The sequence below is a fragment of the Cajanus cajan genome, chromosome 5, assembly GCF_000230855.2.
Source record: "Cajanus cajan strain Asha chromosome 5, NIPB_CcT2T_4, whole genome shotgun sequence".
Taxonomy (NCBI): domain Eukaryota; kingdom Viridiplantae; phylum Streptophyta; class Magnoliopsida; order Fabales; family Fabaceae; genus Cajanus; species Cajanus cajan.
In genome coordinates, this window is record NC_138521.1 from 50148703 (window position 1) to 50166250 (window position 17548).

Consider the following 17548-nt stretch of genomic DNA (forward strand, 5'->3'; position numbering starts at 1 on the left):
TTATATTATTTAATAGTTACAAATCATTAAATAACATCAAAATTTAATGATTAATAATTATCAAATTGATAAAAAAATTAAAATATCATATTTTATTAAATAAAAGACTAAATATCTTTATTTTAAAATAAAAATATCAAAATTATAAATTAATAAAAATAAAGAAATCAAAACTGTAATTTATTTTTAATATATATTTTTATTAATTAAAATAAATTAAAAACTATTAACTATAATAAAAAGTTTATTAAATAAATTGTAAAACTCAACTTACAAATTAATTTTGTAAAATTATATTAGATAAAATTTATATTTTAATATCAAAAATATCTAGAACATGAGATTTACGAAACTGAACATCTATATAATATAATAAATGTCTGATAGCAAAATAACTCGATAATCTGAACAATTATTACTAATATATATTTTGATAACATCTTAACAAAATAGGTATAAATTTAATACAAAATTGATTTAAAAAGAAAAAAATTCCCACTTATTGTATCTAAATTTTATAATTTTTAATAAATTATAAAATTTTATAGTGGACGTAAGATCTCACTCACCAAATTTTATAATTTTTTAAAAAATTTAATTATTAAAAAATGTATTTAAGGAAAAAAATTAATATTTCATCATCGCTTCTCATTAATTTTTTTTTATTTCTTTTTCTATTTTTCAAGGCATGGATATCCGAGATGTGTCCAGGCATCATTTTCCACCGCATGAAGGTAAATCTTCAATCTTTTTCATGGCGTGGACATCCAAAATGTGTCCAAGAATCAATTTCCACCGCATAAAGGTGTGACCAAGAATGGATTCAAAGAGATAAAATATAAAAGTGATAAGTAAAAGAAATTTTCTAACCTATTCTTTTAAATATACTCTTTAATTTGTTAAAATTAAAACAAAATTTAATAAATTTCATACACTGTTTAATAACTTTTTCTAATTTTATAATTTAATCGACGGAAATAAATACATTTAAGAAAATGTGTTGCTAAAATAAATATTAAGTGATTTTTTTTTCTTGAGGGGAAAATATTAAGTGATTCTAAACTACGTATAATTTCTTCTAATTTTTTTATAACATGTAATCAAATAACTTTACTTTTTTAATAAATTAAAACACTTAAATATATCTCGTGATTATTAATCAAGACTATTGAAACTAGACAAGAAATAAATACATAGTAATGAAGCACCTAATAATTTCTTATGTCGGTAGCACTCCTCTAAATATAATTCGAAGATAAATATAGACAAGAAAAAAAAATAAATGCAAGTGAATCGTAAAAGGAAACATGTATGTTTATTGTTGTCGGTATGAATCGGAAATTAAGAATCCCTAACTTTAATTACATCATTAATATATAAATCACATTAAGATTTGCAGTATCCATTTTAATAGAAAATCCAAACATAATTAAATTTTGAGGTATAATTTAAATTCCAAATCTCAATCGCTGGCAGATGTGAGATGAACTGAAATAAAAGAACTTAATCCCACGTCACCTAAAAATGAGATAATTAAAAAGTGTATACATTATCGATTTTATAGAGTTAAAAAAAGTTCATAATCCATATTTTAAGAATGGCAGGTGTAATTAGTTGCAGTAATCGACGACGAACAGAAAATCCATCAGCAATAGCATCCCCTCAAGCAGTTGTAACGAGCAATAACGATCTAAATCCAAAACATTGTAAAAAAAAGGCGAAACAGCAGTAATAACTAGGACATGAATGGAATAATAAGGTCCGAAGGTAACAATGTAAATAAATGTAATGTATACCCAAAACAGGGTCGAAAAAAGAAAAAGAAAAAAAGGAAATAAATGATACAATACAAGAGCAAAGGCAAAGGTCTGTCTAGAAGACCAAAACAAGGGTAGCCCAACCCAAAGCTAAGCCTCCTAGAATCTTCTTCAAGCACATCATAGTCTCTGCCCCACTCTGAGAACACAAACCAAATATGTCAGATCCAAATTGAACACACTCAAAACCAAAGTAAAACCTCCAGGGTTAAAAAGTAAAAGGTTGTCCCAACCAAATCCACGCGTCAAAGGTGGCGCGTGGCCCAACAGTAACGTTACATCTGAGTTAACTTACAGTAAAACCCTAAAGTGAGTTGAGTTGTCACAAGAAATTGTAGATCTGAAGCACATTGTAGAAAAAAAGCGTAGAAAAAAGAAAAAAGAAAAAAGAGACAAAACATACCTCATCGTTAGCAGAAGACGCAGGTCCAGGGGAAGAAGCATCTTCACTGGGTCCAGGAGCCCCTGTCGGTGGCGCAGGAGGACCAAGCAACGCCGGTGACGGCGCCGGAGCACTGTGCTTCTTACCCTTCTTGTGCTTGCTCGGAGCCGGAGCAGGAGCAACAGGGGTGGTCGGCGCCGCCACGGGAGCAGCCGCAGGGGGAGAGCTCACCGGAACAGGAGCAGGGGGAGAGCTCACCGGAACAGGCGTCGGCGGGGAGCTAGCCGGAGCCTTAGCTGGAGGAGTCGCCGCCGGAGGGGAGGCAGCCGGAGGCTTGGTGGTGGGCGCAGGTGCCGCGGGGGTGGAGGCGGGGGTGGCGGCGGCCTTGGGAGACGAAGCTGGAGGAGAGGACTTGGGGGCGGCGGCGGGAGCGGGTGATTTGGGCGTGGAAGGCGGTTGGGCGGGAGTCTTGGAGGGCGCTGATGCCGGAGACTGGCCTCCGACGCCGGCGACTACAATGCAGAGGAATGCGAGAGCGAGGACACCGTTGCGATCCATCTGTGAATCGCAGTGTGGAGAGTGTGAATGAGTGAATAAGAGAAAGAGAGAGAGTATGGTATGAGAGATGTGGCGAAGGGTTTATATAGGACCTAACTACTTTTCCTTCTGTGTCGTTCATGATGCCTTAGAACAGATACGTGCGCGTTCATCGTCACCGCTGGTTTTTCTCATCAGGGACCACCATTAGCCGTTGGATCAACGTGTCTCCATGTGGGACTACACCGCGTTTCAAATCTTTTCTCTCACTCTATCTTCTTATCATTTTTCTAATTCTTTCCCTCATAAAAAAATCTAAAACGGTCGATTAACATAAATATTTTTAATTAAGAATGACTTTTTTTTTTTAAAGTATTGCCATTGCCTTAATTACTTCAAATCAAATAATAAAAATTGACAAATTTTAAAGCTTACAAAGAAATACATGATGGAGTGAAAATCGATCAAATCAAGTTATACCTCTTTACCAAAAAAAAATAAAAACGCAAGTTATACCTTACTTGAACATGTTCTCTCTCTCTATCTCTCTTTTTTTTTTATCTTTCAGTGCAAAATTTGACATGTTAATTTACTATTTATTATAAATATAATTTCACCTATTAATCTGCTTACGAAATATGTTTTCATAGAATGAACTTGTCATATTAAAAATGGTTAAAATCATGAAAGAAAATTACATTTATAGAGATTTGTTTCTTTAAATTGAGAAGTGCGGTTGTGAAATAATACGATCTTACAATAATTAATTATATAAAATTATTTATGTTTTTTTGAGAGTAATATAATATTAATGATTAAAAATTGTGATGAAATTAAATATTAAATATATATAATAAATTCTAGAGATTATGACTATCTCAATATCAATTTTAATTAATAATTAATATTAAATTTTATTTTCTGCGGATTACATTCCTCAAAAAGGTCAAACCATTTTAATGTATATATTCAAACTAATGCAAGGCTTATAAACAGACCGATTCGTCAAACTCATAAGTCATATGGCTTTTCTAAAATCCTACGACTTAATCTACTATTCTAAAAAAATTATCAAAAAGTTTAGACTTAATTTTTTATTAAATAGACTAAGTCAAATAGATTTTAAATGGGTTAAATATTTTTTCTCAAATTTGAATCATGTTTGTTTTTTTGTCTCAAATTTAAAAAATATTTTCATTCCCTAATTTGAAAATAACACACTAGTCACTATTGATCCTTATCAAAAGAGAAATCTTTATCAAATTTAAAAAATTTGATAACTATATGATTTTTAAAATTTTTAAAAAAATTTATAAATTTAATTTATACTTTAAGAACATTTAATTTAATATCAAATAATTAAAAGCTAATGTAAAACATGAATTATTAAGTAGAATAGTAAGTGAATTCCTTCTGATTTATTTATATATATATATATAATAAAACAAGATAGTTCAATTTAGTTATATTGATTTTTTTCAACAAATATTAATAATTAGTAAATTATTTTATGTTTATTCTATGTACCACTTAACTACTCAATATATTGGATTGTGTTATATTTTCTTTCGATCCTCCGTCCTTTTTAATTATTAAGTCTTTAAACTTTCTTTTTATTGAAATGAAAACAAAAAAGAAAAAACAAAGCACAGTGGCATTGCGCATGATCCAGTCTGGAGGGGGACCATTTGGACATTAGGCGCATGTGACATCTAAACATTCAATATAGCTAATGTGCATTGGTTTCTAGCTTTATTACTGCTTTTGCAAATATAATTTTTTTAATAAGGATAACCTAATTTATAATCGCAAATAATTTTCTTTACCGATTTAGAGATTATTAACAATATATTCCGTACACATAATCAGAAATTAATTGAAATTTTGACACTAAAATTTCAACTATTTACTAAATGTGTTAAACTTATGTATGATTTTGCAGTTAGTAGAGTGCTGTTTCTTTGCTGGTTCTGATTTGGTGTTTTGCGGGACCAACCGCCAGCTGGTGTTGCAGGTACAGCTGGTTTGCTTAGGTGGGCCAGGCCCATTTCATGGAACCAATAAGCCCACGCCACGACACGATTCATGCAATAATTTCCCAGAGACCCAAGAATTTGACGCTGCAAAATGCAAATATTAGAAACGCAACATAACACAACTAGCACCACCGCCAACTTGTGGGCCCGTGTGAAAATGCCTTAACAACCGTGTTTTTAATATAACATTTCTTTTTTAACTACAAAATATTGAATATTTTTCTTTTTTCTTTTTTTTAATCACAGTTCTGGAGCCTACTCAGAACGGTCCGCTTAATATTATTTTTTTAAGGAAAAAGAAAAAAAAAACTGATCAAAATTACTCGACAAGATTTGTTTCGGTTTGTTTAGTGACTTCTTTCACGAAATTCAAACCAAATTAAAGTGGTTGGTTTGATTCACTCTGTCGGATCCAACCTTTTTATTGTAGCATTAAATGATTCATTAAACGAGTGAAGTTTTACAACCATGGAATCACAAAACATTTGACGGAAAATCAACGAACCAAAATACTAGTAATAAAAATCGTACATATCACTAATAAAAAAACTTGTTAAACAAGAAAAAACAAATTTGATAGCAAAAAAGTTAAATTGTATATTCATATCTATATATAAAAAAAGTGATTTCACATGTGTACATAATTGTTGGACTAGTTTATCTTTATAAATTATTATCATCTCTACTTCACTCATTTATATTTCATTTCCACATCATTCTTATTTCTTAAATAACTATATTATTATTATTATTATTATTATTATTTTAAAATATAGAGACACAAAATACGTTTTTTACACTAATAATTATAATAATAAAATTTAAACTTAAAATCTAATGCAAGTCAAACTCTTATTAATTGTGATATATCTAAATAATTTACGCTAATACTAAACTCTATTAAGTTTACATGTGCTTTTGCAATTAAGAAACTTTATATATATATATATAGTGAATGAGATAGAAACTTGATTTTAATTAATGTAAAATATTGACTTTTTTTTACTCTCTCGTATAAGCATTTGTTAGAAAGTTAATTCAAATGACGCGTTGTCATAATTATTACACCATAAGTGATAAATACCTAAATATTCGTTTATTTTCTATTACAAATAACATATTCTCTGTCACTTAGAATTTGAAGTATCTTAGTTTATAACAATTCATCACAGATATTTTATTAATATATTGGTGACGAAATATAATTTATAATATTAGTAACAATTACAAAATAATTATTTACTTTCTATAACTAATGACAAATTATTTACTAATACATATTTGAAGCGAATGTGATTAAAATAATTTGTCACAAAAAATAATATTAATATATCAGTGAATTTGAAACTAAAATTGCTTGTGTGTTTGTAACATTGTTGATCTCAAATACAAAATAATTATAGTAAAAATATAGCACATATTGAGGACCACATGACTAAGAACAAATGGTGATAAAAATGGAATGGTTTCAACTTCAGGAGCTTGTGTTGTGTTGTGTCAATGTGCCATGGATGGGTAACGATATCATATCGCAGAAGCAGTTGAATTATGTTACGACAACGAACCTTGCAGATATAATGGTGTTGCAACACATCATGGAAATGTAGGACATGCCACCATCGCATCATAAGTACTAAGTTCAGGTTTTACCGTTGAGAAACTTTCTCTAATATTTTTTTTTTAGTTTTTTAAATTAGAAAATAAGTGATATATTATAAAAAGAAAAATAGATCGTAAAACTTATTATAAAAATAATACGACTTCTGTCAAGAATAATATGACTCGACCGTTTAAGAATGGTCTTTGCACTCAAGCATATTGGACTTAAATATGTAAACTTGTCATATTGTCATGTGTTGAAAAATAATGAATAAACTTGTTAGAGTATATCTATAATTTTTTTTATGTATAACGTTATTTATTTTTATAAGGTTATTATAATTTTTTTATGTATAATAAAATACTAGAAATTTAGATGATTTTTTTTCTTGTGAAAACTAATTTAAATGCGTAATATTCTGTTTTTGATCTTACCAAATTGGGTGATTGATAAGAACTTAAGAAGCGTTTAAAAAAGCTTTGAAGTTGAAACCAACTGTTTTCTGATTCATGTGTCTGAATTCTTCTGAACAACAAAGTTTCTTCCACATATCAAAAGATAAAATAGATAAGCTACTTAAAGATTAATCAACAAACTAGGAAAGATAAGTCTTGAAAAATGTGTCATTTGTCTAAAATTGGAGAGATAACAAAATAACTTCTTGTTAAAGTATGTCAAGCTGAGACTGGAAAGTTCACTTTATAAAGGCTATAAAATAGAAAAATATAGTTATCAACTCACTTTAAAAATAGTTGTTTTGCCAAAAAATCAAAACAATGTTCTTTTGCATTAAATACGTGACTTTAACAATGGCATATCTTCTTTAAGACAACTCTAAACTTAATCAACAGTAAGTAGAAAAATGATGATCAGAACCATTAAGATTAATTTAGTAATAAAGATTCAAGTATTATATACAAAATTTAATTCCGAACTCAATTGTCATAGTTTCTTTAAATAAATAAAAAATGTTGAGTAATATAACTACTCATATCATCATATATACGAAAAATTAATGAAAGATCAAACTATTTATTATTGTTGTTGTTGCAAAAAGTACTTCATTTTTCTAGTTTAGAAATATTTGTTCACAAATATTAGTTATCGTTATCTTTTTATCGATGTTTGTAAAATCAGACCATACCGATCTATATATGTATTAGTTCAAGATTTAATAATTTAATTATAATTAAATTAGTATAAATAATATAATAATTATAATAATAAAAACTAAAATTAAATTATTTTAGGACGTTAACATTCAATATATACATAAAAGTTTAAACTAAATATAATATTTAAATTCAAAATTTAATAAAATATATCTATTAATAATAATAAGTTACATCTCAAGTTAAAATCATCAAATTAATTAAATAGTAAAAACTCGAAATATAAAAAATACAAATTACACAAAAAAAAATTATCCTCATTTATAATATTTATTAAATATGTATTTTTATTTTATTAAAATCTGAATTAAATTTTAATTTTTTAAAAAACATTTTTTTTTAATTTAGAGTGGTTCAAACCAATTTTTCACATTGGTTTTGGTTGATTTTTCTCCACATTCAACTGGTTTTTGATCATTTCTAAAATGCTCTGATTTTTAGTAGTTATTAGACTAGTTACTAGATCGATATTTGGTTCAACTGATCAAACGATTGATCTAGTCCAATTTCTAAATCTATGATTTGTATTGTAAAACCTTTAAAATATTATTAATTTTCTTTTATTTGAGTTTCCTTTCATCATGGAGGCTAAATAAATGTAGAAAATAACACTTTAAGAGTCTAACCATACATTGGCAAGGATGCCTAGAAAGTGAAGTATCGTTGACTTTTATATTATATTTATTAAATAAGAAAAGAGTAGATGAAAAATGAAAAAAAAAACTAGATAGAAAATAGAATGCAAATTAAGATTACTTAGTATGAGGGGAGTAAGAAAGAAATAGAGGAAAAATAAATTTTATAATTGGGGTTAATTGGTTTTTAGTACTCTAAATTTGGGGTATATATTTTTGTTGGTCTCTTAAATTTAAAACTTGTGTTTTTAATTTTTAAAATATAAAAATTAATATTTTAGATTTTCAAATTTAAATTTTATTTTTTTAGACCTTGTAATTTCAAAAAATATTGTTATCATCTCTCAGGGTCACATATAGCATAACTGATAGCAAATATTGAGAAAATTATGTAATATTAGTTGATTTAATGTAATATTTTCACTAACAAAGACACTACTAAGAGAAATTTGTATGTTAAATTCAATAATAAATGAGTTTTATTTAACAAACTTATTAACGATATTTTGAGTAGAGAAACTAAAATTACATAATTACCCTTTCTCCTAAGAGACACCTGTGATTTTTTTTACTATATATTAAGTCACATAATTGATTATGTTAGTGTACATAATTGATTATGTGAGCAAATATGAGATTTTTTCTTTAAAGATGTGTTACATAATCAATTATGTAATCAACATAATTGATTACATAACAAGTGCAATGAGTGAGTGTGTGTCCTATTTTGTCCAATAATCACCATAACTAGGTTTGTGTATCCTATTTTGTTGCACATCATTATATTTTTCACTTAGAACATGCTTCAGTGAGTAAGTGTATGGGTTGCTATTGTTGGGGTAGTTGGATACACATGGAAAAGTGAGTGGTGAAGGATTATGAGGTCAAAAAATGATCTAGGCATTAAGTTTTAATGATAACAAACATAAACATTTTTCTAAGAGAGAAGTTTTTCAGATCAAGCATTAAGACCAATATATATAAGACGATTGGTTATTTTGACACTAAGTCTCATAGATGAATCACTTCATCTATAAGAAAAATGCTTTATATCACTTATGATGTTTGATAACATAATCATTTTTGTCTACATGATTCCTTAATAGATCGAATGGAAAGAGCTTCTTTGATACTCATAATTTACTAAAGGAACAAAAGACATGTTTTACGTTAGAAAAAGAACTAGCATATCCCTTGAAGCACGAAAAATTTTAGAAAAAGTAGTGACAATTTCTCTCTTTTTGGTACATAAAATATGATAAGTAGTTTCATCAATTAGATAAAAAGTAGTGACAATTTGGTTAAATGCATTTATTACATCAAAAAACACTTCTCTTTACATTGAGCGAAAATGAAACCAGACGAAGCAAGATTATGAGTGACACTCAATGATTAGAATTGATCATCTTCATGAAGCTCATATATAAAGAAACTTGAAGATTCAGAAAGGAGAGATATAGATTGTTGGATTGAGTGCTTACCACTAAGCCAAAAGTTCACTACTAGAAAAATTAAAATTAGAGAGGGAAAAAATCCGTCACTAATCTTCATAAAATCCGTCACAAATAAGTTAGTGACGGAATTTGTGACGGAAATGATTCCGTCACAAAATTTGGCGTCACAAAATATTTAGTGATGGATTATTTTCTCCGTCACAATTAGTGACGGAATTAAGGCATCACAAACAATATAATTTTCGTCACTAATTTGTAACAATAAATGCTTAGAAATTAATAAAAATCCGTCGCAATTTGTGAGGGATTAAATACCTCGCAATTTGTGAGGGATTAAATCCCTCGCTATTTGAGAGGGATTGAGAGGTATGTGAGTCCGTCACAAATTGTGATGACTCAAAATCCCTCACAAATTGTGATGAAAGAATCCCTCGCTATTTGAGAGGGATTAAATCCCTCGCTATTTGAGAGGGATTAAATCCCTCGCTATTTGAGAGAGATTAGATCCCTCGCTATTTGAGAGGGATTAGATCCCTCGCTATTTGAGAGGGATTGAGAGGTATGTGAGTCCGTCACAAATTGTGATGACAAAAAATTCCTCACAAATTGTGATGAAAGAATCCCTCGCTATTTGAGAGGGATTGAGAGGTATGTGAGTCCGTCACAAAATCCGTCACAATTTGCGACGGATAAAATCCGTCACTAACTGGGTTGAATCCCTCACAAACTGGGCATCTTTGATGACTAAATTTGTGATGAATAACTGCGAAATCTGTCACAAACTGTTGTACAGAATGAAATCCATCGGTGATAAATAAAATCCGTCACAAATTGCAAATTATTTTTTCGTAAATTTGTAAAGAATATATTTTTCTCCTATAATTGTGATTAACAAATAATTTATTAATTAATCAAAGAAGTTGAATTTATTGTGTAATTGTTTAAAAAATTAACAAAAATTAACAAAATAAATAATTAAGAAAAATTTCTCAATTCTATAAAAACATGTAACTAAACACAAATACAAGAAAGTCAAGCATACCATAGATACAAATAACACCAAATATAACAAAGTATCCCTAATGTATGATAAGTACTATAGTAAAACTTAAACATAACAAATTATAAGTTTAAAGCATAGTAAACATAATAGTTAAAGATAATGCATCCCTAAACATCTATATCATGATCATCATCTAACTCGTTATCATCAGATTGTACTGTGTCAGCATCATGTGTAGGAGGAGGTTGAGGAGGACGAGAAGATTGAGAAAACATCTCCATAAATTGCTTCAGCTGCTCACGAACCAACCGAGACTCTTCCTGTGAAGCACGAATCAAATCTGCATGGCTTTGCAATTGTTCTTTTAATGATTTGTTTTCTTCAGACAAATTTGAAACAAGATTTTTCATTTGTTGATACTCAGGAGTTGAGATACCCTCTAAGAATGTAGAAGAAGAAGGTTTATACTTCCCAGCCTCTGAACCTAAACCAAATATTCTTCCTTTATCGTTCACACCACCAACAACATCATAGAAAATACTATTTTCAGATTGCACACTAGAGGCAGCATGATCTCCCGATAACTGTTGTGACTCTCTTTCAGATAACCGTCTTTCATACTCATTCTATAAAAAGAAAAGTAAGAAACAAAAGTATATAAACATTAATAATGACAATAAAAGATCTCAAGAATGTCATGAATGATGCAAAGAATCATGCAAGAAGAACACACAAAAATACTTAGTAAAAAGTTTAAGATGTAACTTATGAGCAACACATCACTAGATAAGTATGAATTGCAATGAAATTAGTAACTTGTAAACCTAGATGCAACACCACATACACATGATTCTCATTGAATTTAGCAATTAGTAAAGTAAGATGTAGAGATGATAGCACTTCACATTACATGAAACTAAAATTGAGCACAACCAATAAGGTGAAATGATTCTATGTTCACATAATTCAGTAAAAATTTCAAATCATATAAAAAAATTACATACTATAAATGGTATAGCTTGCAATTTTGAGACCATTAACTGTAACCTATCTTAATATGTCAAGTCGACAGTGAAGGACAGAACATGACAACTTTGACAGTACCATAACCATTGTTGAAACATAACCATTGTTCTGTCTCTAATATAACCATTATATGTCAAGTCTTGCAAACATAATCATTATTATCTCTCTAACAGAATCAATCAAGTTCTTCATAATTCAATATATATAAAATTATAACTTACCGTTATCCTTTCTGCCTTGGAAGACACCCATGTATTCCCGTTTGTTGTCTTATGGGTCTTTTGGAATAGGTCCCAACATGTTGGAGTCATATCTGTAGATATTTTCTGAAGGAACAAAGAGTAATATAGTTTAATTTTAAATTTTGCTCCTGAAAAGAATAAGTAAATATTACTTACCAATCTCTTAAAATGCTCAGAAGTAGGAATGGATCCTCCAGTATGCAATGAACCATCAGAAGAATTTCTATTATTAGCATTAGTCATTGACTTATGTTTCCAATTCTCATCATTCCATTTTTGTTGAAGTTCTACAAGTTCTTGCTTTGGAATCCAACTCCCTTGATCAATGCCTCGTCGCACCCTATACATAGCATTTGAAAGCCCTTCAGATGCTTTATGGTCAAATGCTTTTCTTATTTGTGCATCATGATCAGGCAGCCACTTGAACTTTCTCTACATCAAAATTTTTTAAAATATTATTTAAACAATGTGCAATTTAATGCAATGAAAAATATAAAATGGTTATTATAATATTTGTAGTTCTTTATACCTGAAACTCTTCAAACCACATGTTTGCCACACCTTCATTAGTGCTTTTAACCTCTCCATATGATTCCCATGACCCTTCAAACTTTCCTTTGATTATTCTTGAAATTTCACGGGTAGGGTGAATTGGTGGGTCGAATCTATAAAAATAAAATAGAAGAACTAAAATAACTTATAACACGAAACATGTTTATATTGATCTAAAAGAAAATAATTATTCATACTTACATGTTTTGTGGACCTGGGCGAATCCAAATACGTCCATCAGAGTCAAAGCTTCCAATTTCTAAAGATGGATCAATAGAGGATGATGATCCAACAATTGGACTACCAGTAGCATCAATGGAGGGATTTGTTTGTGGTCTTTCAATCATATTTGGGAATTGTGTTAAAGGAACATGAGGGGTAGGTATAGACTGGTTAGTTTGAGGAACTAAATGTGGTTGGGAAGTGGAAGTAACATGAGGGGTAGGTGTAGCTTGGTTACTTTGGGGAGTTGTAGGTGTTTGGGAGGTGGAACCATGTGTAGGTTGTGTAGTACAATGAGAGGGTTCTCCAATAGAATGTATTGGCTGAGAAGTAGAAGGTGGTGGCACAATGGTGGTACCTCTACCTCTCCCTCTTCCCCTACCTCTACTAATACCTCTACCAGTGCCTCTCCCTCTTCCTCTATCAGTCATGTTATTGCTCATAATCTATACACACAATGTAGAACATTAACAAATAAAGTTTATTAAGACATCAATAATAAGTTCAAGATTAACAAATAATATCTACTATATAGTAATATATGCATATCCACAACAACCACAAGATTATGACATCAAAGTCTATTAATGCACACATATCAACAACAATTACAACATTACTTGATGTGTATATGAAACATGAAATTAAGTTAATTCTTCTTCTTCTATTACATAAAAGAGTCAATATGAAACATGAGATTAAGTTAATTTGAATCTATATCTTCATAAGTTTCATCATAATCGTCTTCATTACTTGATGTCAATTGTATGTCTTCTTCTTCTTCTTTTTCTTCTTCTATGTCATTTGGAACTTCCTCTACCATGCCCATACTATCAACAAGACTTTGTTGAAAATCATCATTTGAAACAACTAAAGGCACTTGTTGTAGATCATCATCTTGGTAAGCAACATTTGTTTCAAATTTATCATTTTCTAATGATTGAATTATATTTCGTGCCTTGGTTTTTATGACACCAAACCAACCTTGTTGTCCCTCAGGAAAGGATGTAAAATACACTTGTTCTGCTTGTTGAGCTAGTATAAAAGGATCATAGGTATGATATCTCCTAGATTTTTTAATTTTAACATTGCCATAAATATCTATTTTTGTCCCTTGAGAACTGGAATCAAACCAGTCACATTTAAATAAAACCAACTTCTTGTTAGGCCACCCAGTGTACTCCAATTCACAAATATCAATTAACAGTCCATAATAATCATTTTCCATTACTTCATATTGGCCTCCTCGCACACAAACATGATGGTTTGTTGTACTCATTCCCTCATTTTGGGATTTAGTTACAAACTTGTATCCATTGATAGCACAATTAGGCCATTTTGTGACTTTTCTAATAGGGCCCCATGCCAAACTCCTTAAAAGCACATCATCAATTGCATTATCAGGGTTAAGCACCGACATTTGATACTTTGTTAGTCAAAACTATTAAAATAAGGTACCTTGTTTGAAATAAAATAATTATTTCACGTACATGTGTTTTAAACCAAGTAGAAAATTTCATGGAAATTTCCTTGTGTAGGTTGGCTTCATTTATCTCAGGGTCCAATTCCCGTAACAAATGCGAGTACATACTGCATATCCAAGATTAGGATTTAATCATTTTTAGGTTTGATTTAAATTTATAACACAATGTTTATATTAAATATACTCACTTTAAGTAAGGAACCACCTCTGGACAATTTAAAAGCACATACAAATGTGCAACTTCCATTTCCTTCTCTTCCAAGGTAGAATTGATACGTTTCCCAAAAAGATGACATGAATAATTGAAAATTGACAATGGAGGATATGAAGAAGATTGTTCACCATCATCATTTCGTGACACTCTTGTTCTCCTTGATGGAATATGGGAAGGATAATAATATGATGCAAATGTGGACATCTCCTCAAGTAAATATGTTTTACAAATTGAGCCTTCCACATAAGCTTGGTTTGTAACTTTCTTTTTTAACGATCCTATAAACCTATGAAAAAAGTAAGTCTTAAAATTCAAGCAAAAAAAAAATAAGGATGTTGTAATAGATTTAATATTAACAATAACTAACCTTTCAAATGGATACATCCATCTATATTGAACAGGGCCACCAACTCTTGCTTCATATGCTAAATGAATTGGTAGATGTTCCATTGAGTCAAAAAAACTTGGAGGGAATATTTGTTCTAGTTTGCACATTATGATTGGAATGTTATCTTGTAACACACACAACTTCTCTTCTGAAAGCAAGGACGAAGTAATTTCTCTAAAGAATTGACTAAACTCAGTAAGAGTGTTCCATATAGGCTTAGGCAACACTTTGAATGCGACTGAAAGCAAACGTTGTATAAACACATGACAATCATGACTTTTCATGCCAAATAAATTTGCTTCCCTCAAGTCAACACACCTACTCAAATTGGAAGCATAACCATCTGGAAGCTTGAGACTTATAACCCATTGACAAACAGCTAGACTTTGTTGTTTGGTTAATGTATATTATGCCTTTGGCTTTACAAGGTTCCCATTCTTGCCAACATGTAGTTCTAAACCTCTACGCTTACAATGAACTTCCAAGTCCTTTCTAGATTTGATAGTATCCTTTGTTTTTCCTTTGGTATCCATGACTGTGAACAAAATATTGAGAAATACGTTTCTCTCAATGTGCATCACATCAAGATTATGTCGAAGAAGATTTGTCTTCCAATATGGTAATTCCCAAAAAATACTTCGTTTTGTCCAATTGTGCTCTTTCCCATAGCCTGATGGATTTTGTTCTTGGGATTCTTCAATACTTGGTAGATGTTGTACCCTTTCCCATATTTCTTCACCACTCAACCTTCGTAGAGGAGTTAGAACCTCAACTTTGCCTTTTGTAAATGAAGTCTTATTCCTTCTATATGGATGATCTTGTGGTAAGAATCGACGATGGCAATCAAACCATGATGTCTTTTTACTACATGCAAGGCTAAACCCTCTATTATTTTCCATACAAATTGGGCAAGCAAGTCTTCCCATTGTCATCCAACCACTTAACATCCCATAGGCTGGAAAATCATTGATCGTCCACATCAAAGCTTCTTTCATCAAAAAAATTTGCTTCAAGGACACATCATAAGTCATAACTCCATCATCCCATAGCATTTTTAATTCATCTATAAGGGGGCGCAAGTACACATCAACTTTATTTTTTGGGTTGGATGGCCCAGGAATTATAATGGTTAAGAACATGAACTCTCTTCTCATACACAACCACGGCGGAAAATTATAAGGAGTAACAATTACAGGCCAACAAGAATAAGTCCTACCAGTTTTGTCAAATGGAGCAAAGCCATCAGCACACAACCCTAATCGAACATTTCGAGGCTCTTGAGCAAAATCAGGCCATGTTTCATCAAAGTGTCTCCAAGCTTCTGCATCTAAGGGATGAGACAAATAACTAGGTTCTCTTTGATGAGTATGATGCCATTTCATTTCATGAGCTGTTTGCATTGAAGATTACAATCGTTTCAACCTAGGAACAAGCGGGAAGTACCACATACTTTTAAGTGGCACTACTTTGTCCTTACCTTGTCTTGTAAAACGTTTATATCGCTGCCTTTGACAAATTTTACAATTTTGGAGCATCTCATTTTCCTTGTAGTACAACATACATCCACTTGGACAACAATTAATTTTCATACTTCCTAACCCCAATTCAGCAACTGTTTTCTTTGCTTGGTAAATATTTTTAGGAAAACGATTGTCATCTGGCATTATATCCCCCATAAATTGCATCCATTCATTAAAACATCTTTCGGATAAACCATAGTCTGTTTTCAAAGTTAAAGCCCTTAAAGAAGCAGACAAAACAAAATATTTATCACAACCATCCCATAAAGGAGATTGTGGATCCTTTAACATTTGAAAGAATTTTTGTGCCTCTACGTTTGGATCTTCCATCATTATGTTGTTGTTGTCATCATCATGTTGGTCAAGGTGGGTGCCAATTTCTGGTCCAGCAACATTCATGACCAATTGTTGATAATTATCAAACATTTCCCTAGGCCCATTACTAGCATAGTATGATTGATCTGCAACCATAGGAGGAATTGGGGGTATTGGTTCACCATGATTTGTCCAATGATAATAGTTAGCCATGAATCCTTTCTTGCAAAGATGCACCCTTACTAAGTTAGGTGTTTCATATCTCCTACACTTACATTTCTTACAAGGGCACCTAATCTTCCCTTGTCCAATATCATGTTCATCGTGTTCCAAAGCAAAATTCACAAATTCATTAATTCCGACAATAAATTCTTCTGTGATACTTCTATGACAATCCATTCTATTATCCATCCACCTTCTATTTTCAGGAATATTCATTTTTGATGCATATAATAAGACAAAATTAATTATTATAACAATTTTAATCTATTTTCTCCTGTGACACTCCTATGAGCATTAAATGAATTTTGTATATATATATATATATATATATATATATATATATAGAGAGAGAGAGAGAGAGAGAGAGAAAAGAGATAGAGACAATGAGGGGTTCACTTCAACAATAACACTTAGTGGAGTTACTCCACTCAATAATAACACATACATTAGTCGTTTACATAGAGGCATAGTATATATATATATTAATATATATATATATATATATATATATATATATAATAAGGTTTTGAAAATATAAGTTTTGTGTATCTTAAGTTTTAATGAGGAAACTATTGTTTTAAGAGTCTGGTAATCGATTACCTTTTTGTAATCGATTACCATACAATGAATTACTTATTAAAAGGTTCTCTGGTAATCGATTACCCATTTATTGTAATCGATTACCAGACAATGAATTACTTATTAAAAGGTTCTTTGGTAATCGATTA

The 17548-nt window shown here is 30.4% G+C and overlaps 3 protein-coding genes across 3 annotated transcripts; all 3 read right to left on the minus strand.

Annotated features, from left to right (window-relative positions):
• Positions 1 to 1729: 1729 nt before the first annotated feature.
• LOC109818898 (uncharacterized) lies at positions 1730 to 2825 on the minus strand. The gene is made up of 2 exons (XM_020384437.3): positions 2221 to 2825; positions 1730 to 1956 (listed from the first exon to the last, which is right to left on the minus strand). The coding sequence occupies exons 1-2, from the start codon at positions 2755 to 2757 to the stop codon at positions 1873 to 1875; spliced, it is 621 nt and encodes a 206-aa protein (XP_020240026.2). The 5' UTR covers positions 2758 to 2825; the 3' UTR covers positions 1730 to 1872.
• An 8747-nt stretch (positions 2826 to 11572) lies between these two features.
• On the minus strand, positions 11573 to 14242 carry LOC145958354 (uncharacterized). Its single transcript, XM_083075320.1, has 3 exons — positions 12434 to 14242; positions 12061 to 12336; positions 11573 to 11988 (listed from the first exon to the last, which is right to left on the minus strand). The coding sequence occupies exons 1-3, from the start codon at positions 12452 to 12454 to the stop codon at positions 11851 to 11853; spliced, it is 435 nt and encodes a 144-aa protein (XP_082931446.1). The 5' UTR covers positions 12455 to 14242; the 3' UTR covers positions 11573 to 11850.
• A 928-nt stretch (positions 14243 to 15170) lies between these two features.
• On the minus strand, positions 15171 to 17036 carry LOC145958054 (uncharacterized). The gene is made up of 2 exons (XM_083074508.1): positions 16241 to 17036; positions 15171 to 16153 (listed from the first exon to the last, which is right to left on the minus strand). The coding sequence occupies exons 1-2, from the start codon at positions 17034 to 17036 to the stop codon at positions 15171 to 15173; spliced, it is 1779 nt and encodes a 592-aa protein (XP_082930634.1).
• Between the last annotated feature and the right edge of the window lie 512 nt (positions 17037 to 17548).

Excerpts from the sequence above, each read along its gene's own strand:
- LOC109818898 (XM_020384437.3), bottom strand. The coding sequence starts at position 2,757 with ATGGATCGCAACGGTGTCCTCGCTCTCGCATTCCTCTGCATTGTAGTC. Across the intron at positions 1,957-2,220 it reads CGTCTTCTGCTAACGATGAG|AGTGGGGCAGAGACTATGAT; the intron begins GTATGTTTTGTC and ends TTGTGTTCTCAG.
- LOC145958354 (XM_083075320.1), bottom strand. The coding sequence starts at position 12,454 with ATGTGGTTTGAAGAGTTTCAG. Across the intron at positions 12,337-12,433 it reads TGTGGTTTGAAGAGTTTCAG|AGAAAGTTCAAGTGGCTGCC; the intron begins GTATAAAGAACT and ends ATTTTGATGTAG. Across the intron at positions 11,989-12,060 it reads CTGAGCATTTTAAGAGATTG|AAAATATCTACAGATATGAC; the intron begins GTAAGTAATATT and ends TTGTTCCTTCAG.
- LOC145958054 (XM_083074508.1), bottom strand. The coding sequence starts at position 17,036 with ATGAATATTCCTGAAAATAGAAGGTGGATGGATAATAGAATGGATTGT. Across the intron at positions 16,154-16,240 it reads TAAACGTTTTACAAGACAAG|CTCATGAAATGAAATGGCAT; the intron begins GTAAGGACAAAG and ends CAATGCAAACAG.